General features: G+C 42.3%; 1 protein-coding gene across 7 annotated transcripts; it reads left to right on the forward strand.

The window, feature by feature from the left end:
• On the forward strand, positions 1-24386 carry LOC120719177. Of its 7 annotated transcripts, none has more exons than XM_040008194.1 (6): positions 1-8; positions 2638-2640; positions 9059-9105; positions 9204-9259; positions 10236-11102; positions 11186-11240. In XM_040008194.1, exons 3-5 carry the CDS (start codon positions 9080-9082, stop codon positions 11096-11098), a joined length of 945 nt encoding a protein of 314 aa, XP_039864128.1. In that variant the 5' UTR covers positions 1-8; positions 2638-2640; positions 9059-9079; the 3' UTR covers positions 11099-11102; positions 11186-11240. The 7 variants fall into 7 exon arrangements, with proteins under 7 accessions (XP_039864128.1, XP_039864130.1, XP_039864125.1 ...); XM_040008196.1 differs by lacking the exon at positions 2638-2640 and adding an exon at positions 7515-7524 and having other exon boundaries at positions 9070-9105; XM_040008192.1 differs by lacking the exons at positions 1-8; positions 9059-9105; positions 9204-9259; positions 10236-11102; positions 11186-11240 and adding exons at positions 16688-16838; positions 16932-16987; positions 22188-23663; positions 23757-23986; positions 24174-24386 and having other exon boundaries at positions 2638-2642.
• Positions 24387-24605: the final 219 nt, after the last annotated feature.

The raw sequence follows: 24605 nt of genomic DNA on the forward strand, positions 1-24605 counted from the left end.
TGTGCACTGTGGTCACGCCAGCATCAAATCCATCCAAGTCACATGGTTTATTAAAATAATCAAATACATTTCAATCAATCAATTACATTTACATTTGCCTCCCTCCCCAGGAGATCTACTGCACCTGCCTCATCTGGAAGGTCCTCTCCATTACAGGTGACTCCACTCATCCCTTCAACAGAGTCTTCAGTTTGCTGCCATCAGGAAGGATACTGAAGAGCCTCCGGGCCAGAACACGCAGACTGAGAGACAGCTTCGTCCATCGGGCTGTCAGGATGCTGACCATCTCTGAATCGAGAAGGGGGAAGAGCTGTTGCCAGTAGTAAGACGCCAGTTTCCACCTGAGAACATTTCATGTTTGAGGTGGTCACACCCAAGGTATCAGTGAGCCTAAAGTTGGCCAGTGGCTGGAGAGAATGAGAGTGCGAGCTGAGCTCAATCAGCACTCCTCCCTCACCACTGAACTTACCGATACCGGTGAGATACCCCTTACACTTGTGAATCGCCAGTGGTCTGTCCTTTTTCTGGGTCCCTCTCTTGTGGCTCCCTTCGGTCTCCGGCCTCCAGGATCCTTGCCAGCCCTGTGGTCGCCGAGACCGCCAAAGGGAACAAAACACCTTTTCCTACGCCTCCCTAACTTATCACGTTTGGGACTCTTTAATCAAAAGCATGATCCTAATTATCTTCTCACTTATCTGATCATCAACATCCTGTACACAAAACTGTCGCTGCTGCAAGTGCCTCCACTCTGACCTAAAAGTCACCTTTCACAATAGATCACAAGCAAATCATTAGAAGCGCCTATTATACTGAAAGATCAAAGAGAAAACAACCATTTTAATCAATTAGGTTTAAGCATATAAGCAATTATTCATGCGTAAATTTCATCATAGCTAAAAGCTGCCTAGAAACAACTCCTGTGTGTTAACACCAACTTCATTTTAAAACTCACATTTCCTGTGTTATAACCTGTTCTTGATATAGCATTTTTATTTCATTTTGCTCCTCTATAAACTTTAGTTAACTTATACAGTGGCCCCTTTTGTTAATGGCACGAATTATATCAACAAGTTTCTCCTCTTTTAGCATTAACAACACATAAGACACCTGTGGAGCTGCATGTGTTATTTCGGTACTTTACACGTCACACAGTTTCATTACAAGCAAAACTCCTATTCAGTTCCTCTTTTCTATCACTTGTTGCTAGGCAAGCTCAGCTTCAGTTATAAGCTAAATGAATTTCAGGCCTTTGGCCTGACAGGTTTATGGATTCTATGTGTTTGTAAGCGTGTGCGGCCTTCTATGCTCTAAGTCTCTTACACAATAGATTGTCTGGACATCGCGCCAAACAAAGCTTAAGACCCTCTGTAGACCAAGCAACAACTCCGAATGAGCACAATCGCAATGTATATACAGTGGGGCAAAAAAGTATTTAGTCAGCCACCGATTGTGCAAGTTCCCCCACTTAAAATGATGACAGAGGTCAGTAATTTGCACCAGAGGTACACTTCAACTGTGAGAGACAGAATGTGAAAAAAAAATCCATGAATCCACATGGTAGGATTTGTAAAGAATTTATTCGTAAATCAGGGTGGAAAATAAGTATTTGGTCACCTCAAACAAGGAAAATCTCTGGCTCTCACAGACCTGTAACGTCTTCTGTAAGAAGCTTTTCTGTCCCCCACTCGTTACCTGTATGAATGGCACCTGTTTGAACTCATCATCTGTATAAAAGACACCTGTCCACAGCCTCAAACAGTCAGACTCCAAACTCCGCCATGGCCAAGACCAAAGAGCTTTCGAAGGACACCAGGAAAAGTATTGTAGACCTGCACCAGACTGGGAAGAGTGAATCTACAATAGGCAAGCAGCTTGGTGTGAAAAAATCAACTGTGGGAGCAATCATCAGAAAATGGAAGACATACAAGACCACTGATAATCTCCCTCGATCTGGGGCTCCACGCAAGATCTCATCCCGTGGGGTCAAAATGATCATGAGAACGGTGAGCAAAGATCCCAGAACCACACGGGGGGACCTGGTGAATGACCTGCAGAGAGCTGGGACCAAAGTAACAAAGGTCACCATCAGTAACACACTACAACGGCAGGGAATCAAATCCCGCAGTGCCAGACGTGTTCCGCTGCTGAAGCCAGTGCATGTCCAGGCCCGTCTGAAGTTTGCCAGAGAGCACATGGATGATACAGCAGAGGATTGGGAGAATGTCATGTGGTCAGATGAAACCAAAGTAGAACTTTTTGGTATAAACTCAACTCGTCGTGTTTGGAGGAAGAAGAATACTGAGTTGCATCCCAAGAACACCATACCTACTGTGAAGCATGGGGGTGGAAACATCATGCTATGGGGCTGTTTTTCTGCCAAGGGGACAGGACGACTGATCCGTGTTAAGGACAGAATGAATGGGGCCATGTATCGTGAGATTTTGAGCCAAAACCTCCTTCCATCAGTGAGAACTTTGAAGATGAAACGAGGCTGGGTCTTCCAACATGACAATGATCCAAAACACACCGCCCGGGCAACAAAGGAGTGGCTCCGTAAGAAGCATTTGAAAGTCCTGGAGTGGCCTAGCCAGTCTCCAGACCTCAACCCCATAGAAAATCTGTGGCGGGAGTTGAAAGTCCGTGTTGCTCGGCGACAGCCCCAAAACATCACTGCTCTCGAGAAGATCTGCATGGAGGAATGGGCCAAAATACCAGCTACTGTGTGTGCAAACCTGGTAAAGACCTATAGTAAACGTTTGACCTCTGTTATTGCCAACAAAGGTTATGTTACAAAGTATTGAGTTGTATTTTTGTTATTGACCAAATACTTATTTTCCACCCTGATTTACGAATAAATTCTTTACAAATCCTACCATGTGGATTCATGGATTTTTTTTTTTTCACATTGTGTCTCTCACAGTTGAAGTGTACCTCTGGTGCAAATTACTGACCTCTGTCATCATTTTAGGTGGGGGAACTTGCACAATTGGTGGCTGACTAAATACTTTTTTGCCCCACTGTATGTCATCAGTACCAAAAATATATACTGATTACCTCACTTTGTCCCACCTGGGGCACACAGCAAATGCTTTTCTTTAAATGACTGTGTTTGCCCATGTCTAACCCAGGTGAAAAACCCAAGTGGGTCCTACGTGTGTTTCCCATTTTGGACCAAGTGAAGTGTTTCCCATGTTTGACCCAGCCAGGACCTACTATATGTTTCCACTTGGTTTTGCCCATATGGCTTTCATGTGAGAAACCCAAGTGGGTCCCATACTAAACAATTTTGAGCCCACGTAAAATATATGCCCATATTAACTTAACATAACCCATATGGGGCCCACATAGACATGTTTTCAGGGTCTGACTTGCATTTGCCCATGTGCGACCCATATAGTTGGACTCAGAAGGCAGAAGCAGGAAACCCACTGCAGTTTTAACATTTTGATTGAAAGCAGCAATAATTAGACTGAGTGAAGATAAGAGAGGAACTACAGGACGGTGGGAGTGGCCAAGGTGAGAGTGAAAAGATCCCACAGCGGTTCTAAGGCGTTACTGCTTTGTTTCCTGGACAGGAGATCTGGAGAGCGGACAGGAGAGTGCTGGAAGGCTGTGTGTATTATTGTTATTTAGAATAACACAACAAAGCATAAATTAAAAATACAGAATAGCAGCGTAATTTATTCTACTTCCATTTGTAATATACTATAACTTAGAAGCAAATTTGATCGAAATAGCTTTGATTTGTTTATTTTGTAGTTATCTTATAGAAAAAATTGCTCAGTCACCTCCAGCACTGAGATTAGTGATACACACACAAACAATACAACAATTTGATGTAACTAATTTTGCATATTGAGTATCAATACTACACGGATGCCATTATTTAAGTGGAAGTAGCAGTAGATGGACCTGTGGTATCAGTTTGAAAATCCTGGGTGACTCCTTCTTGCGTTATCGCATTCACAGCCTCAGGTGTCCACCGTGTGCCTGGCAGGGTGACAGTAATGCCCCGTCAGCCTTTTATGACTGACGGGTAAATATTAACCAAATAGAACAAGAATTCAGTCCACAAACCAAAACCTCTGGGTCTGAAATCCAGGACCATGACAGTACAGGCTAATAGGATTGTTTCGTTTATTGAGACATTTCTAAGATTTTGCCAATAAGGACATAATAAATAATTAACCATAACTATCCCACACCAGGTCTTAAAACAGCACTTGACCCGGTTTGGTCCAAGCTTCAGCTGTGGGACACACGGCCTCACACTGACTCTACAGAGGAGCTCATGGTCCACTCAGATCATCGTCCCTCCTCCACCGTGCTGACGGCTGTATGAGGTGTTTGTTTCCTCCAGACGTGCTGCTGTTCGTGATGGACGGACATCTCCACTGTGGTCTCGTCTGTTCCAGGAGTGTGGAGCTTTGTTCAGATGCAGCTTTGCAAACCTACGCTGTCCTGCCATGTTTGTTTTTTAGAGAGTCTTTTCTCCTTGATAACCCTTTTAAACAAACACACATTCAGTCTGTTCTAAGTGTGCTGTCATGCACTTTCATCTTTAACATGCAAACTGGGGCTTGTAGAGTCTGAGATGGAGCTTGAAGTTCATTGCTGATGCCTTTCCTCTCTGGCGTTGTGTTCACACACACCTGGAAGCTCCAGACATGCAGACCTGCTTCTACAGAGGCGCTCACACTTGCTGGTGACCAGTTAATCAAATGTATGTGATCGCAGCACCGGCTGCTATTCTTGCTCTTAATTCTTATTGAAGCAGAAAGACTGGACTTTTCACAGGCTGCTTCTCCATTTTCTTAAATTATTTGGATGAGAAAATTACTCTGAGATTGCATTTACTTCATTTTAAGACCTGCTGAGGACCAGAGATGGGCATGCGTTACTGTAATCTGATTACTTTTTTCAGGTAACGAGTAAAGTAAGGGATTACTATTGCAAAAACGGTAATTAGATTACCGTTACTTTCCCGTAGGAACGCTGCGTTACTGCGTCACTAAAACCGTGATTTTTTTTGCGGGAATGTCTCACGACAGTGACGTAAGCGAGTGCGCCATTAGTGACAACAGCTGTGTGCAGATCAACAGTGGATCACATATCGATTGTGGGAGAGAGTATGAGCGTGCAGCGTTTAAAGCGTGGAAGTACTGACCTTTGAGTTTGATTCCATAAAAAGTGACAAAAACATTAGTGTCCGCTGTGCGTGGGAAGAAAACTTCTTTTTACAGCGAAAAAAAACCCTAAACTTCCAAGCAAGCACCGAGTAGCTACGACGTAATGGGAAACTCACAGAGAAACTCGCGGATTCTTCCACTGACCGCAGCACACCTGCACCAGGGTAAACTTCCGCCTGCCCCACTCCTGCTTTACAGGTGAAAATAGAGCAACAGGACCGCTGAGTCTTTGACTTTATTTATTTTCTGCTGTGTTTTACTTGCATCTATTTGAAAGACTGAGTGTAAACACAAAAAATATTTTATTTTATGTGCTGGAATGTGCAGAAAATAGGTTTAAATGTTAAACTAATTTCTTCCAGTCAGAGAATGTTGCAGATAATTTAATTTTCAGGTTGTAAATTGTGTTTTTAAAAAGTAACTAAGTAACTAAGTAATTAATTACTTTTGAAAATAAGTAATCAGTAAAGTAACGGGATTACTTTACTGATTACTTTTTTCAAGTAACTTGACCAACACTGCTGAGGACCAGATTACTTTAATTATTGTCTGATATATAAAACCTTATTTACACGTAGAAACTTTCTGTTTACTGTGTCGCCTTATTAGAAAGCTCAAATGTTTTGCAGCTCCATTCAGATGTTTGTGGTCGAACGTTGCTCGGTAATGGCTCTCGTTAAGTAAAGGTTACCAACTCCTGCTCCAGGAGCCTCTTACTAATAATGACAGATTGATCAGAAGCTCGGGGAGAAAGCAAATAACATCACTTTCAAAGTGATTTTTTATTGAGCCCAACTATGGTTGATTGGTTGGCATTTGGGCTGCATCGTTCACTTGAAACCACTTGGAATTCACTCATAATTCATGCACAATTAGCTCCAGATAGATAGCACCGCTTCAGCCAGCTGATAGCAGCCCTATGATTTATCCACAAAGAATAGAACCATTTTTTCTCAGTTGTTTCCACCTCATTATTCACCAACACACACACACACACACACACACACACACACACACACACACACACCTCTGTGCCTCACTAAATCTAATAACTCTAAAGTCCCCCTCCCTCAGACAGGTGTCCCACACCATATTATTTCCCCCACGTGTGCCCGCCTTGCCTCTCTGAGAGTATACTTGACATTAAAAAGTTTGAGAAGCCTGTAATTCCGCAGCCTTCCAATTCACACGCCGCCGACCTGATTACCCATTCAGTGTGAAATGACATTTTGAAAGAGCCCAGGCTCTGACAGGTGGCTCTTTGTCATCATTATTCCAGCGTAACACCCGCTCAGCCCTGCTCACTGTGCTGTGGCTTGTGCCAACTGTTCCCACAGAAAAAAAGGCACGGGCGCTCAAGACGCCCATACAAGCACACGCATATTGGATTGTTTAAATCAACACAGCCGGTATGAGGATGAAGTCCTAATCAGCAGAGCAATTAGCCACCGACTCAATGAGAGCTTTCTGGCAAATACATAAGCAAACATAAACAGAGGTGCACGTTTGCACACGCAGCATCTGAAAATGAAACAAAATGAGGTATTGATTGGCTGTCGGAGGGGCAAACAACATCATTTATCCCCCGCGGGATGACACGGAGCACAAAGGAATCAATCCAGAGGAGAACGAGAGGGGAATACATAGGCGAAGAGCAAAGGCCAAACAAACGACAGCAGGCCGGCAGTAAACAATGCTACGGCTGATGGTCAAAAGGTTTAGACTGAGCTGCGCAGCAACACACATTTTCCTTTTGAACATCTGACTTCATCATTTAGAGTTTTAAACGTTTGATTCGCAAATAATGACTTAACATATCTACTTTCAGCCCCCTTACTTATCATTTTAGAAACGTCTTATGGGACTTCTGTAGTTACCTGCTATAAAGATGTTTGACCACCAGGGGTCTAAGGAGCTTGGAAGGAAAAGCGTCTGGACTTCTTTGACTTGTTGAAGACGTTTCACCTCTGAGAAGCTTCTTTAGTTCTAAGAATCAAATGGTGGAGAGTCCCAGTACCATTTGACTCTTAGAACGAAAGAAGCTTCTTGTCTTCCTTAGACTACCATGACCTGGATGACTGAGAACCTTCAGACACCAGAGTGCAACGTTCACCAGAAAGGCTTAGCGTAATAGGACATGCCGTATTTTGTCTAACCTGTGTTTGCATGTGTCCGTGCTTAAACAGTGATTCTACAGCTGGGAGAGGCCCTCTCCTGTCCAACCCCCTCACTCTGTGACCTACGTCTATAAACGGATGGATGGAAGTGCTGCATTGACTTGCTGTGCCATCTTGTGGTATGAATTAGTATTACACAAAAGTGCAGCCCGATCCTCGTTCAACTTCAGCCGATGTCTCACAGCGTAAATATTACTGAATGATATTTACTGACTAGAAGTAATAAATAGAGTCATCTTTTCATTTTAACTTTAACACTGAGCCTGCAAAGCTAAATTTAATTTAAAATATGCATTTGCACTGTGGAAGACTCCAACCTGAGCTGGAGAGACAGAAATCCATCCAGAAAACAGAAGTCTGAAGCACATTAATAATATCACTGTGTGTCTCATAAATTGTAATTGGTAAATAAAAAAAGAGTGTTTTTATTTTAAGTTTTTAATGTAGTTCTCCTTTATTCTGAAAGTGGCTTCATATCTTGACTGCTTTCATTTTTACAGCAGATTTATATAAGAAAATGTGATTGGTGAAGGGAGTTACAGCGAGGCACTGATTGGTCCCAGTATGTTTGTCAGTATTATTATTATGGGGGACTGGATTTAGGTTTCACCTGCAGCTACAGGAAGTAGATAATGCTGTGCTTGTTAAATTCAAACCAGTTCATCAAGCAAAAAGTCGCTGCTGCTGCTGCTGCTGTGGGCCTTGGGAGGAAATAAACCAGCGAGGAAATGAATAAGTCAAAATAAACAAGTCGACACCTTGTGCAGATCCATCATTGTTAAGCTGCAACGGTGACTGCACAGCCGAGGTTCAATCTTTATGGCTCCGACAGCCAGCTTGCTTTGTTGTGACTGGAGTACCAAACAGACTGTTGGAGTACTGTGCATGCATGCAAAGTCACAGTCATAGCTGTGCGATCAGATGCATGGCTTCTTAAAGCAGTTAACATTATCAATTCAGAAAGTTTACTGCAGTTTTTTTATGATTTTAATGGATAAAAACTCAACTCCTAAATATATACTTAGGATGATTGAAATACAGTGCATCATAAATAAACAAAATAAGTTTATGACAGAAATTTTTATTTCACTTTTCCTTTGTAAAGTCTGAATTTAGCAACACGGGTGAGGAGAAGACAAAGATCTGATGACGTGATGACTTCGGTGACATTTAAAGTATTAGGGATCTGCTGTATTGGGTGACCAACGTGCTTCGGCTTGTGGTCTTCATCAGGGTCATAAAGTCAGAATCTAGACAGAATTCTTTGGTCTTCTCTGGATTAAACCTGCGAGGCCCTGGAGCAACAGTTTATGTTTGAGCGACGAACAAAATGAACATGTATAAGTAAAAGGAGAGAGCAGCTGAGCAGAAAATCCTCTGCTGTAATGCATCATATCCTCTGCAGAAGACAGGCAAGTGCTCTCTGCTGGAGCAATCACATCTAGTGGTCACACCTGCGTGAGGCTGCCTGTGTGTGTCTCCCTCACACTTGTATGAGGGAGGGAAGTTGACCTGTTGGGTACCTCAGTTCAACTTCTCATTAAAACAGGCTAATTGGAAACACCTGCAGTAGGAAGGACCTATAAAGACAGCAGCATGTCCTGAACACTTGACTCAGAAGCACACTGGTGTTTGGCTGGAGTAGCTGACAGGGCACGACTGCATGCACAGTCTGGTTGGAGGGTTTGTGAGGACACAGCGAGTGCAGCAGTCATGGCTGCTCGGTTCCTCATTGCAAGGTACCACATTTAAATGTGCTTTCATGATCTACACTTCCTGTACTTCAATGCTACCTTTGGTCATGTTTTATCTTGACTGTATTTGTGCTGCTTGACAGGTTTTTACTGCTTTATGTTTTGAGTGATGTGAACTACTCCTCAGCCTTTCCAGGAGGTGAGCATGCTGAACCCGTGCCAATGATTTTATGAAATGATAACTTGCTGTCTGACTTGAAGACTCCAGTGAAGTCATGCCTGCACCCACAGTCTGCAGCATCTCTTTAGAAAATACTTTATTCATTATTCTACAGACTTATGTTGGAGATTTAGGGAGAAAGTCTGACTGGGTACGTGGGAGGGTATAGGAGATGCAGTAGCCTTGGTAAAAGTTGTAATATGATCGAGAGCACATCAATAATTCAAGTCTTTGAAAGGAGAGGTTTAAGAGTGTCCTTTTATTATTTACACTGGTGCCAATTATGTAGTATGTTATCCAGGCAGTCTTTTCTTTCACTCCCCACTTCAGATGATAAAGCTGTTGGTCACTAAATGTCTCTCAGTGTACTTTTTCAGGACTTTAAAGATATTGGGGTAAAGTTGTGATGCCTCATGTCCAAATCAGCAGGCTTAATTCAGTCAAAGGTATTTAAACAGACTGCAGTAAAACGAATCTACTGATGTGTTAATTGCACTGCCATCCTTGCTCTGTATTTCTAATGTGACAGCTGCACACTTGGAGCTCCACTGCTTTAACGTGACAGCAGAGTTTCATTCAGTGAGGTGGAAACTCTACAGGTTGCATTTACGACTCATTGTAATCAGTCATCGTAAGCTTGGCTGTTTCACTGGTGTTTTATTACCTTTTTACTCCAGTAATCACTTTAAAAGGTAAAGTTCTTCCCTGTTAAATTTGGAAAAGAACAATTGTAACTGTAGATGGTATAAAAATGCATGAATATTATGCTTTGCCTGAGTGGATCAAGCAAATTAAGCGATTTCTTCCCTGATGTTAAAAAGGTATAAGAATGCAAAGGTCTACGACACTGGCTTAAACTCAAGACTGAAGTTGTATCCAAACAATACTGAGAAACTGAAGATGTACATGTGTTTTCAACCTGATAATCTGTATTCTTACCCATGTTCTCTCTCAGCCACAAGTCCTGTGCAGCCTAGAGCGTGGCAGGGTGGAAGAGGGGAACACGATGTGTATGGAAATCCTCGTCCTTTCCAGTACATGAGGGCTCTGCGGCCGACAGAGCCAAAGATCAACCCTAATGTGCGCGATCAGGTCCAAGTCCAATCCCCGAGATCGTATCAGCCACGCTCCAATATTCCCGCCCACAGACCCATGGAAACGTATCCGCTCCAGCCTCGAGCACACAGAAACCACCTTGTGGCCAAGCCCAGGAGCTTTGACTTGAGCCTGAGGATTCCTTTTGCTCAGTCTCGTGATGGTGCTAATCCTCCTCGGTACGGACCAAGCGGCTTTATTATTGACAACAGTTTTAATAATCCCGGCAGACGCCATGGCCATGATGCTTCCAAGCTGGGCTACCAGTTCAGCTTATCCGTTCCCTTTTCACGAGGTTCTCCACGCCGCCAGGAACATCACGGCGGACATCGACACAGGCCTGAGGAAGATGATTTGGGTCACCAAAGACCACAGGTCTATGTGCCGGCTCATACAAGGCCACACCCCGATGACCATCATCATCGTGACCATCATCATCGTGACCACCATCATCATCGTGACCATCATCATCGTGACCATCATCATCGTGACGAAGGCCGCCCTGGTCGGGTCTCTGCATTTCCAGAGCCAGATGGACTGGAACGCCCATCAAGGCCGCGCCATCCTCAGAGATATGTCGACCCTTACAGTGGCTACTACAACTCCCACATGAATCCTACGTGGAACGACTACTGGTGGTATTACCATGGACCTCACTGGGGTCATGTAAAGCATCCATCTTCTGACCCTTGGCCAAATTTCCATCGGTCAGCTTCAGACTGACATGGTGGGTCACTGGTTTTTGGATATTACAACATGGCATTTCTTGATGGTTAAAACCTGTTCCTCATATTTCTTCCTCCTTCACAGCTCTACAGTGCAGCAAGGATCTCCTGTATTTATCTAAAATAAAGTGTGAAAGCTCTCCTGCAGTTTCTCTCGTCTTCTGTCAGGTTGAAAGAATAGCTGAACATTTGGGTTGAGGTTGATCTTTAGAGCTAATGACATTCATGTGTTTGTAAGCAAGAAGCAACAAGTCTATGCCCGAATGTTAAAAGCCACTGACTCTGCAGCTCATTAATGGGTGATGTACATTTTGAACTGCATCTAGAGATGTAACTGAGCCCAGTACTTCACAATTATCGCAGGCTTGACACCAAATCAAGTGTCCCGTCTTTGAGCCAACTCTAGCCCTCACTTTCACTAGAGCTGCCATTTAAAAGTACCCGAGAGTGAATCAGACGTTCCATCCTTCAGTAGTTGCTTGCATACAAACTTGAAATGGTTTTGGAACTTTAATCGAGTGCCTGTCATAAGATTTTAATATTGCTATTCCTTAATCCAGTGCATCATTGTGGAAGCACTGTAAAATGGTTCTACTTCAAGTATTCTGTGCTGGCTGGCAGTGGGGCTGATGTTAGGGGAAGTGGCAGAAATATGTAAAGATGTGTTTGAGGGTTTTGTTAAAAGCTGAACCTCCAAGGTTTGCAAAAGTCAATAGCAATGCACAAAACACAAAGCCCTTCATTATTCAAAGAAGTTGTTTCGTTTTTGTTTTTTTAAAAAAGAGGTTGAAGCACAGCAGTGACACATCACAGCATAAAGGAAATGTGCAACAGACTAGAAAAATGCAGCAGTGCACTGGCACAATGAACGTCCACTAGGTGACAGGTAAGTGCTCTGCACGAGCAGTCGCATAAAACATGTGTTTGAAGGAACCGGTGAGCAGAAATTGAATTGTATGTTGGTGCTCTGTTTTGCAGAGAGCAGCAGTTTCTCCAGAATGAGAGATCTACCTGGAACATCAAAAAAAAGCAGTGGGGCTCTTATGGCTTGATGCACTGACACCAGTAGTCTACAACGGGTTGTTTCAAAGGTTTCCACATCTCAGCCAACAACTGAAACAGTATTTTATTAAGCTGATGACATCTGAACCTCAGTGGTACAAGAGGCTCCTCCCACCAGTGTGTGGGTGTGTCTCAGTGTCAGAGAAGCTTTTAAATGCAGAGAGAAGAGAATGGCAAGACTTTTATACACATTTCCCCTCATGATTGCTCTTGAAGGCCACAGCATCCATAAATATTATTTTTCATCTCTTGCTATAGAGGATTATAGCTGCTATAAAGCAAACAAATTAACAATGAACTTGGGAAAAACTGATTATGGAAACTTTGTCCACTTCCATTCACTACTGTTCACTTCTTTCATGTTGGTTTTGGACTGTAGATCAATAAAGTTGTTTAGCTTGACTGTTTTGTTCTAACTGCAGCCACGATCTAATGTTGCCGCCAGAGGAGACAGTTCTACTCCAGCCTCCACCACAGAAGAAATATCAATCACCCAAGCCCAAAAGCTATGAATTTGGTCTGAGAATTCCTTATTTTGATTTTTTGGTCAGAAATGAAGAGGGGGATTTGTCCAGTGAAGGACGTGATGGTGGAAATGATGCTCCTGCTGTCCCCAAACCAGGTCAAACCGACTTATCTGTTCCCTCTTCATCAGTACAGATATGATTGGATCAAGGCAACCCTTCTTGAACTAGTGCCTCCGAAACACAGGAGCAGACTCATGAGCCAGGTCATGTAAAACCACAAAGTCCCACTCTGCATGAAACAGAAGGCCTTTCTTCAACTGTGAAACCACACTGCAATAGACTTTTGAGTAGAAAATGAGTTAAAGAAAGAAAATGAAAGAAAAATAAGATGTTCTTTGTGTACAGGCTGTGATCAGCTGATCTGGGCTACTGCTGCTCTGAGGTTTACTGCTCTTTGTGGATTTACACAACCGAATTTAACAAGATGTCAGCAGGTGTTTTATGAGTTGTACTATTCCATCCTCTACACTGACAGTTTGTTTTTCCGCACGTTTCACAGCATGAAGAAACACGATGTCACATGTACAGATCGGTATCTCATTGAAAACCACGAGGCTTTACATTTGCAGTTGATCAAATCCCACTGAGCAGAGGTTAATGATAACATCTCTTCTTCCTCTCCTGTCTTTCTTATCTTTCTCCATCTGTGAGTGAAGTTAGCTCTCCATTTTCAAACTTCTTAGCTGGAACTGTGCCAAGCTACTATCGAATCTTAATCGTTGGAGATTTTAACATTCATGTGTGTTGTCCCTCCAATTCGCTGGCCAGAGACTTTTTAAGCTTGATAGACTCCTTCAGTCTTGCTCAACTTGTGTCTGGGCCAACCCAGAAACAGGGTCATACATTGGATCTTGTGCTGTCTTTAGGGTTACCGGTCCGAAACATGGAAATATGTGATGCTGTTTTTTCTGATCACTGTCCTGTTGTGTTTGACATACTTTCATCTCCCCGCCATTTTACACCTCTTATTTCAACACGTCGTTGTCGTGTTTTTAACCCATCTGCAACAGAAGAATTTTCTATTGCTTTTAAAAAAGTTTTAAGATCTCCCCTTGGCTTTGGTACCGAGGAAATGACAGTTAATTTTTATGATAAATGCAAAACTGTCCTTGATGAGGTCGCTCCTTTTAAAACTATAAACTCGAAACCACAACCAGACCCATGGATAAATAAGACCACTCGTTCAGCCAGACGAGAGTGCAGGAAGGCTGAACGTAAGTGGAAAAAAGATGGGCTGCAGGTGTCCTTTCTCATGTTGAGAGACAGTCTGTACAGGTATCAGGACATTGTTAAAGCAGAAAAGTCTCGGTTTCTTTCTAATGTTATTGAGAATAGCTCCAATGATCCTCGGGTTCTTTTTTCAATTATTGACTCTGCCCTGAATATTTCCCCAGCTTCTTGTATTAATAGTTCCTCAGACACCTGTGAAAGGTTTTTGAAGTTTTTTATCAATAAGATAAAACAGCTTCGATCTATGATCGCCCTGCCTTCACATGACGTGTCTAAAATATTCACCTGCTCTGCTGTTTTTGATCAGTTTGAGCCTGTGTGTCTCGATCAGGTGGAGGAAGTATGTAGTGGCACAAAGACATCATCGTGTCCAAATGACATTATTCCAACACATCTTCTAAAAAAGATTTTTAAGGTTGTCAGTTCTGACATTTTAGCTATTTTTAATAGCAGCCTTAGCTCAGGTGTTGTGCCAGCCTGTTTTAAACATGCTGTTGTACAGCCTGTACTTAAAAAACCTAATCTTGACTCCTCCGTCCTCACTAACTTCAGGCCTATTTCAAAGCTCCCCTTCCTGTCGAAAATTTTGGAAAAGATTGTGTTTGTTCAGCTGCAATCTTTTCTAAATGGACACAACGTTCTTGAGAGGTTTCAGTCTGGTTTTAAAACTCTTCATAGCACAGAAACTGCACTTTTAAAAGTTCTTAATGATCTTTTATTAGCCACTGACTCAGGTGACTCAGCTGTGCTTCTGCTTTTAGATCTGACCGCTGCCTTCGATACTGTTGACCACAGCATTTTAATCTCACGGTTGGAGCATTGTGGCGTAAAGGGCACCCCATTAGAGTGGTTCAGGTCATACCTGTCTGACAGGACCTTCTCTGTGAGCTTTGGTGATTTTATCTCTTCCTCAGCTCCCCTTACTTGTGGTGTTCCCCAGGGATCTATACTGGGGCCAATATTGTTCTCCATTTATATGCTGCCTTTAGGTCTAATTTTTAGAAAATACAACATTTGTTTTCATTCATATGCCGATGATACTCAGATCTATCTTCAATTGAAGGGAAACAGTCCTGCCTCACTAGAACCCTTACTTCAGTGTCTCGGTGAAGTTAAATCCTGGATGGCCTCTAATTTCCTTAACTTTAATGAGAACAAAACCGAAGTGATAATTTTTGGACCAAGCGGCAATCCCAACACTTCTAATTTTAACCTGCACAGTCTTGAGCCTTTTGTCCAATCACATGCCAAAAATTTGGGGGTTATACTTGACAGCAATTTCACCTTTGAAAAACAAATTAGCTCAGTTGTACAGCGGTCTTTTTTCAAACTGAGGCTTTTATCTAAGGTGAGATCATTTTTATCTTTTAAAAACTTTGAACGAGCGATTCATGCTTTCATTATATCCCAGCTGGACTATTGTAACTCCTTATATGCTGGAGTCAGCAAGACCTGCCTGGCAAGGCTGCAGTTGGTCCAGAATGCTGCAGCTCGTCTTCTGACACGTACTAAAAGATGTGAACACATTTCCCCGGTACTTGCCTCCCTTCATTGGCTCCCTGTCCGCTTCAGAATTAATTTTAAAATTTTATTGTTGACTTACAAAGCCCTGAATGGACAGGCTCCCGGGTATTTGTCTGACCTCTTGCAGACTTATACCCCCCTTAGATCTCTTAGATCAAGTGATCTTTTGCTTTTAGCTGTACCAAGGTCGAGGCTGGTTCATAGAGGTGATCGAGCATTTGCAGTCGTAGCGCCTAAGCTGTGGAATAATTTACCCCTACACATCAGACAGGCTCCTACTGTCAATCTTTTTAAATCTTCTCTTAAAACGCATTTTTATTTACTGGCTTTTAATACAGCATGAGAGTTGTTTGTTAATTCATAGTTGGTGTTTGCTTTTAATACTCTAAGTTGTTTTATTATGTATGTTGTATTCTTGTACAGCACTTTGGTCAACGCTCCTGTTGTAATTAAATGTGCTATATAAATAATTAAACTATTAAACTATTAAACTATTAACTCTTTCTTTTGTCTCCCTGTGAAATACAACAGCTGGACCTTCAGCTGCAGCACGCTGTGTCACAGTCTCGCTGTGTTTGCTGATGTTTGTTGAGCTGACAGAAACGCTGCATTTGAAATTACCTGACACTGAAAAACTTTTACTCCCTTTATTTGTGTTTTCTTACTTCAGTGTGAAGCATGACTTGCAGTTTTTATATGTAAATGTCATAAAGATAATCACATTATTTAAAGGTTTATGAGAAACCAACCCTTCAGGTTTCTCAACCACGTGAGTGAGCGGTGAATCAGCCAGATCCAACCCTCACTGATCACGTTCAGTTTCCAAACACCAAGAGCTGGTCGTGAGAAATACTGAACTTAAGGGTTCAAGACAGGTTGGGGGACATCACAGAGGCTACATTTATCTTCAATATGGGATCATCGTTTTATACTGTGCCTCCTGATGTCAATACAAGGCCTTTAAAAAAATGTGTGCAAGGTGTATAAAATTATAAAAGAAAGAAAACCCCACTATAATACAGCTCTGCACTTAGACAATCAGGTCAGAAGTTGAAATCAAATGTGTTCTTATTGTCCACATCCCCTCTGGGGCATAGATTCAATCATTCTAACGTCTCAGCCAGGCCAATCACATCAAGTGATCGCACCTGTGTGAGGCAGAGTTTGCTTCAGCCCAACTTTTCATTAGGAAGATAGAAAAGACACACACAGACAGCCGCGTGGCTTGGATGCTCGACTTTGAGTCTCGTGGGCGTTTGGTTGGAGGAGCTGGAAGTTGGGCTTTCTGGATCCACGGCTGACAGGGCAGCTGTGCTGCACAGTCCAGCTCAGCGCTCGTAGCTGTGAGGACACAGCGAGTGCAGCAGTCATGGCTGCTGGCTTCCTAATTACAAGGTAACACATTAAATATGAAACCAAATGGGTTTTATTAGGTTCATTTTATTTACTTGAGTCTACCTTGACTGTGTATTTGTAACTGTTTAACAGATTATTGCTGGTCTGTTTGTTGAGTGAGGTGAACTACTCCTCAGCTTTTCCAAGAGGTAAGCCTGACTCACCTCCTGCTGTTTGGAGATGGGGCTAAAACTCTTCTTGTAAATAAGAGAATGGGCCTTTGTTAAAATACCTGTGTTACTATAACTGAAGAGTCCTGCAAATTAAACCCTGTTAAGCTTTGATTCGTTAGCAACAATTTACCAGCTCCCCTAATTAAAGTGAGACCAAACACTAGGCCTACGATCTGATACACAGCACTGACAATTCAGGGTGGTGTTTTAGGGAAACTGCACTGCTTCATTCACGTTGGCTTCATCTGCAGACTTACAGGCACAAGATGGCTCTAAAATTCTAGAATATTCTAGCAGCTCTCAACCAAACCGTGGTTATTAAAGTGTGCTTTAATATGTATAGTGATGTAAGAGATCTCCATAAGAAATCTGACCTATGTCCTTTTTCTTTTCTCCAACCCTACACAAATCAACAAAGAGTTGTAACAACTTGCAAATGCAGGGGAATGTCTATAAAGGGGTCTCGAGGTGGAACTCTTCTTCAGTCCTGAAATGTAATTTTTACAATCTGAGTCTAATTAATGATAAGAAATATATGCTATTAACTTTTCAAATGTATGTGGTCTTAAAACAGGACAGTGTTCAGGGTATGTTTGCAGCATTCTCACGCTATGGAGTTCTTGTGTACTGGATCTAGATGCTGTCTCCACACTATATGAAATGCAGTTGGTATAAAATGATTTGTCCTGTGCTTCATCTTATGCTGCTTAAATTGTTTCACAGGGAACTAGACGAGCCTTCTTTGAGCCAACTGTCAGGCCGGTTTATTCGTCACGACGCTCCTTTGTTGTCATTTGAAAAACACAGTAACAACACTTGGGTGCAGTCGGGAACTGTTTCTGTGCTGCTAATCATGAATTATGAAGTCCATTAATTCAAATTAGATTGTTGAGATTCTAGAGACGTGTTGAAAATAGATTTTTAATGTCTAAATTTTACTACTTCTTTCTAACCTTTATTTAACCAGGAAGATCCCATTGAGATTAAAAACCTTTTCAAGGGATGGGCAGCAGCAAGTTACAAGTCACAGTTACAGAAATTACTGTTAAACACAGACAGCAACAACACAAATGCAAAATTAAATGAAATGAATAAAATAAAGATAAAAAAAAAAAAATTTTAAAAATCAAAGGAAAATACAAAAATTCAGTTAAAATGACAATCTAATTGAAGCAATTGCATGTTATGGACTTGGCCTCAGGGATTCTTAGCACTTAAGTGCTTTATGAAATAATTCAGTTGTTTTCCAGTCGTTCTGCAGTTTGTTCCAAGCCAAGGGTGTTAAATGTCTGTTATATAAAACTGTATAAGTGAGCGTTCCTCCGACTTGCCGAAGCAGGCCATCCTACCCGAGAGTATAACTCGGTGTTGAGTCTGAGATTTACGGTTAGTGATGAACCTCAGTGAAGCATGATACACTATCAACCATTCGAAGACATTGAGCAGAAGCATTCATGTATAGAATATCTCCATAACCCAGCACAGGCAAAAATGTTGCATTTAAAAGCAGATTCTTTGTATTGTAAGAAAAACAACTTATTTTGAAAATAAAATCTGTTTTAACTTCAGATTTTTCACGAGATTCTCTACATGTGGTTTGAAGGTGAGCGCTGTGGCACTCCGTTGTGCACTGTAACAAATTCAGACCATCAGATTTAATGCACTGAGACATATCACTGAGACAGTTTGAGAACCATGCCACTGCTCTGAGTCCTGACTTGAGGAGTTTAAGTTTTAAAATACAATGATCAACAGTGTCTAATGCTTTTGACAAATTAATAGAAAGGGACGCACAGTGTTGTTTCTTATCAAGTGCAACAGTAATATTATTTGCCACTTTCACTGCAGCTGTGATAGTACTGTGATTTATTTATTTATTTTCTTCCCCTAAAGCCTGATTGATCAGATAAAATGGCATTGGTGTGTAGAAACTCTAACCGCTCGCACACACGAGCTTCAAGAACTGTGGCACAGGACAGATTAGATATTGGTCTATAATTAGTTAAAATTGCTGGGTTGCCCACTTTTAGTAGAGGGACAACAAAAGTTGATTTTCATACTGAGGGAATTTGATTCAATTCAATTTTATTTATATAGGAAGGAAAAACTCCCTTTTAACAGGAAGAAACCCCTGCAGAACCAGGCTCAGGGAGGGGCAGGGCCATCTGCTGTGATTGGTTGGGGTGAGAGAAGGAAGACAGGATAAAGACATACTCGGGAAGAGAAACAGAGATTAATAACAGGTATGATTCAGTGCAGAGAGGCTATTAACGCATAGTGAGTGAAAAAGGTGACTGAAAGGGGAAAAACTACGGTGGCCCTGAGAGGCCAAATGGACTGCAACTTCAGAAAACACTTGCAAAAAGAAAGACGCTGCAAAAAGAAAGACGCTGCAAAAAGAAAGACGCTGCAAAAAGAAAGACGCTGCAAAAAGAAAGACGCTGCACTGCAACTTCAAGAAAAACGCTGCACTGCAAAAAGAAAAACGCTGCAAAAGCACAACGGAAATAGGAAAAAAGACAACGGAAATGTTCCTGGGGAGACAATAACCCGACGGACCAGTTGCACGAACCAAAACAAGCTGTCTTTTTTTTTTTTTTTTTTTTAAACCAAAACAAGCTGTCTGTCACTACCCGATCCGTACCGGAAACCCGATCGGTCACCTGCATGCGCAGGGGTTTTCTTCTTCTGTTCGTTTAATGGCAGTTTACTCCCCAGTGTACGAGGATACCGCCACCTGCTGACTGAGCTAGTGAACCCTATTGTAAACTGAATTAGCGTCATCACAAACGTGTGTTACATTTGATTTAGTGATAATCGAGTGTGTTTATGCTTGTCTGTGTGGAGAGGATTGTTGGAATAGTGATGATGATGTCCGCTATCACTGTCAATTGCCAGTAAACACTTCATCTGGCTGATGAACCTTCACGTGACATATTATAAAGTCTGTATTATTAACTCTGTCATTAGGCACCATTCTTCTTATTTGACGGTGCTGTTGTTCAATAGGGGAACGCTCTCTGTTGAGGAGAAAAGAAAAACTTTGTTGCGGTTACGGATTATCCATTGTTTAAATGTCCCGGTAGTCAAAAAGGCTGTTGAGAAATGCTAGGAGCTAAATGGGTGCTAACCGTGTCATTCAAATATATTGAATGTCGCAATGTTGGCAAAGAGAGGAAGTGACGTAAGATTTGCGCATGCGGGGTACCGTGCAACTGGTCCGTCGGGTTATTGTCTCCCCAGGAACATTTCCGTTGTCTTTTTTTCCTATTTCCGTTGTGCTTTGTGTGCTTTTGCAGCGCTTTTCTTTTTGTAGCATTTTTCTTTTTGAAGTGCAGTGTTTTTCTTGAAGTTGCAGTGCAGCATCTTTCTTTTTGCAGCGTTTTCCTTTTTGCAGCATTTTTCTTTTTGCAAGTGTTTTCTGAAGTTGCAGTCCGTTTGGCCTCTCGGGGCCACCGTAAAAAACAGTCGTCCAGCCTGGAAGTAATAAATGCATGAACTAGTTTTTCAGCGTCACTCTGAGACAGGATATTTCTAACTTTAGAGATGTTGCACAAATGAATGAAGGCAGTCCTACATGTTTGTTTAATATGTGCATTGAAGGACATGTCCAGGTCAAAAACTGACTCCAAGGTTCCTCACAGTGTTACTGGAGGCCAAGGTAATGCCATCCAGAGTAAGAATCTGGTTAGATGCCATATTTCTAAGATTTCCAGGGCAGAGTACAATAACCTCAGTTTGATCTGAATTGAGGAGCAGAATGATTCGTATCCAGCGTGAGGTTGAAAGTGTTGGGAGAGTCTCTGCCACAAAATCGGCTGCCAGTTTCAAGAAGTAAGGATCTAGTACGTCTGGTCATGAAGATTTTCTATCATCTGACACTTTAAGAGCGTTACAGATCTCCTGCACAGAGAAAGGACCAAAGTTAAATGGCTGAGCAGTGTACACCAGAAGGTTTGAGCCGAATTTTAGAGACTGGACTAAGAGAGTCAAAGAGCCAGAAGATATAAAGTGCTTGTTAAAGCAATTCATAGTCTCCTTCCTATCATAGACAGGAACAGAAGCCCTAAAAACCTAGGTGGGTAGAGCGTGGGAGCTTTTACTCACTGAAAGAGACTTAATTTAATTTAACTTAATTTAACCCATATTGTGATCATATCATCTTGGGTATCAAACTGCACACATTAAGATGAAGACTCTTAAGCCCAGGTGAGGATTTAAATTCAGATGGTGTTTGACTGCATTGCAGCTCAGGGCCTGGTCTAGGTTGAACATCACCAGATAAGAGCAGTATTAAGACAATCATAAGTCTCTGCTTTGAGACTTTGAGTTTGAATTGTGAAATGTTGAAACTCAGCAGAATTTTTCATAACTTTGTAATCATACAAAACAAGGTTTTGAAGATGAGGTAAATCTTTGTGTAGATCAAATGAAAAATCCGTGTCCTGTTCCAAATACATTGGAGATCGTACAGGATGTACAGCAGCAGTGATGATATAGATCTGGGATCATGTCTCGCAAAGTGAGCACACTGTTAAATGTGCTTGACTTAGAAAAATTCAGTGTCCCAAAGTCCCCCACAGCCAATAAGCAAAGTTATTTTAAAAAGTAATTATCCAAAACACACGACTATTGTTGATACTGAATTAAATGCATCATCAGGCTGCAAAGACCTAGGATGTTCCAGCCAGAAGCTCATGTCCTGGTGGCTTGCTAGCAGATGACTTCTGCTAGCAGCACATGCACCAATGTGGTGTAGAGGGCTTCAATCAACAGCACAGGCCCCGATATAATGCAGATGAGCTTTTGCTAGCAACACAGGCCTTAGTGTGCTGTCGATAGGTCCAGCCAGCAGCACAGGCCCTGGTGAGGCTCAGTTGGTTTCTGCTAGCAGCACAGGCCCTGGTGTGGTGCAGACGACTTCTGGTAGTAGCAGAGGCCCCCAAAATGGGCCACTTTCCAAGAACTAACAGAATAGTTTAAAATACCTTGTTGGAAAACACTAGAATCCATTTAAAATAGTAAAAACAGAAAAATACCCAACAAATTCAAAGCAGACATTCAACAAGGAGACATGCTGCTGCCATCTTGGTCAGCGGTCTTGCCATCTAATCTTGCAGAAATTACAAATTACAATGTAATATTTACATTAACCTTCACTTGTTTTCTTTCATAGCCAGAAGTTTTGTGCAACCGGGAGTGTGGCAAAGTGAAGGAGAGGAAGAAGCCTACAACTATGAGAACTGTCATCCTTTCTACTACATCAGTGCCCAGGACAAAACATTGGAAAAGCAGGGACGTTTTAGGACGGCCCCTTTCCATATCTGTAAACAAAACCATCCCATAGTGTACCAAAAAGCCTCAAACCTCAAGCCTGCAAACCCCTTGCAGCCACGATCTAATGTTGCCACCAAATGGCCAAAGGAGACCGTTCTACCCCAGCCTCCACCACAGAAGAAACATCTGTCACCCAAACCCAAAAGCTACGAATTTAGTCTGAGCATTCCATATTTTGATCTTTCGGTCAGAAATGAAGGGGGAGATTTGGCCAGTGAAGGACATGATGGTGGAAATGATGCTCCTGCTGTCTCTAAACCAGGCTTTCAAATAGACTTATCCGTTCCCTCTTCATCTGTCTCTCAATATCCCAATATCCCAATGACCAGCTATGTTGACAGTTCAGTAAATCAAGAAAATCCAGAGAACACAGAGTTTGTCAATTACGGTAACATAAAGCAGGAAATGCCACAATCAAGGCAACCTTTCTTAAACTCTGCTGGTAGTAGTTACTCAGAAACACAGGAACAGGCTTATAAACCATATTCCATCGAAACACAATCAAGTTCAACTCTTACTGGATCAGAAAGACCTTTTCTACATTTTCAAACACAGGAGCAGACTTATGAGCCAGTTCATGTTAAACCACAAAGTTCCACTCTGCATGAAACAGAAAGGCCTTTCTTCAACTTTGAAACAACACCACAACAGACTTTTGAGCCAAGTCGTGTTAAACCCCAGTCAAGTTCACCAATAACTGGATCAGAATGGCCTTTCTTTAACTCTGCAGCAACACAGCAACAGACACATGAACCAGGTTATCTTAGACCTCAATCAAGCTCAACCCTTGGTGGATCAGAATGGCCTGCCTTAAACTTGGCACCACCCCGGCAACAATCCTTTGAGGCAGGTCATCTTAAGCCTCAAGCAAGTTCAGCAATAGCTGGATCAGAATGGCCTGTCTTCAATTCGGCACCACCCCGGCAACAATCCTTTGAGGCAGATGGTCTTAAGCCCCAATTAAGCTCAACCCTTGGTGGATCAGAATGGCCTGCTTTAAACTTGGCACCACCCCGGCAACAATCCTTTGAGGCACATGGTCTTAAGCCTCAATCAAGCTCAACCCTTGGTGGATCAGAATGGCCTGCTTTAAACTTGGCACCACCTTGGCAACGAACCTTTGAGCCAGGTCGTGTTAAGCCACAGTCCAGTTCAGCAATAGCTGGATCAGAATGGCCTTTCTTTAACTCTGCAGCAACACAGCAACAGACACATGAACCAGGTTATCTTAGACCTCAATCAAGCTCAACCCTTGGTGGATCAGAATGGCCTGCCTTAAACTTGGCACCACCCCGGCAACAATCCTTTGAGGCAGGTCATCTTAAGCCTCAAGCAAGTTCAGCAATAGCTGGATCAGAATGGCCTGTCTTCAATTCGGCACCACCCCGGCAACAATCCTTCGAGGCAGATGGTCTTAAGCCTCAATCAAGCTCAACCCTTGGTGGATCAAAATGGCCTGCTTTAAACTTGGCACCACCTTGGCAACGAACCTTTGAGCCAGGTCGTGTTAAGCCACAGTCCAGTTCAGCAATAGCTGGATCAGAATGGCCTGCCTTAAACTCAGCAGCAACACAGCAACAGACTCATGAGTCGGGTTATCTTAAACCACAATCAATTCCAGCCCTTGGTGGATCAGAATGGCCCTGTCTTCAATTCGGCACCACCCCGGCAACAATCCTTCGAGGCAGCTGGTCTTAAGCCTCAATCACGTTCAACCCTTGGTGGATCAGAATGGCCTGCTTTAAACTTAGCACCAATTCAGCAACAGACTCATGAATCAGGTTATCTTAAGCAACAATCAATTCCAGCCCTTGGTGGATCAGACTGGCCTGTCTTCAATTTGGTACCGACTCGGCAACAAACCTTTGAGGCAGCTGGTCTTAAGCCTCAATCACGTTCAACCCTGGATGGATCAGAATGGCCTACCTTAAATATGGCACAAACTCTGCAACAGGCTTCTTTACACAAGAACTAACTCAGTGTCAACTCTGTTCAATCTGTGCACAAAGGTTATTTTACTTTTGGAGCGCATTTCTGCCAAGACTGTAACTCACCATGCAAATAAATACACAATTTCCTTCTTGCATCTGATGTCATTTATATTTTCATACTTTTACTCATACATCTCTAGTCCCTTTAGGGCAAAAATAACTTGGTATTCACTTATATTTTCTAAAATGTCCAATAATAGTTTTAGAAATCTTTAACATTTTATAGGACTTCTGTAGTTGCCTTCTACAAAGATATTTGACCACCA

This window comes from Simochromis diagramma, unplaced genomic scaffold (genome assembly GCF_900408965.1).
Source record: "Simochromis diagramma unplaced genomic scaffold, fSimDia1.1 OVJJ01000545.1, whole genome shotgun sequence".
In the NCBI taxonomy this organism is placed as follows: domain Eukaryota; kingdom Metazoa; phylum Chordata; class Actinopteri; order Cichliformes; family Cichlidae; genus Simochromis; species Simochromis diagramma.

Coding starts and splice junctions, on each gene's coding strand:
- LOC120719177 (XM_040008190.1), top strand. CDS start 16,813: ATGGCTGCTGGCTTCCTAATTACAAG. Junction 16,988..22,187: donor CTCCTCAGCTTTTCCAAGAG/GTAAGCCTGACT, acceptor TTTCTTTCATAG/CCAGAAGTTTTGTGCAACCG. Junction 23,987..24,173: donor CAGCCCTTGGTGGATCAGAA/TGGCCCTGTCTT, acceptor GGTGGATCAGAC/TGGCCTGTCTTCAATTTGGT.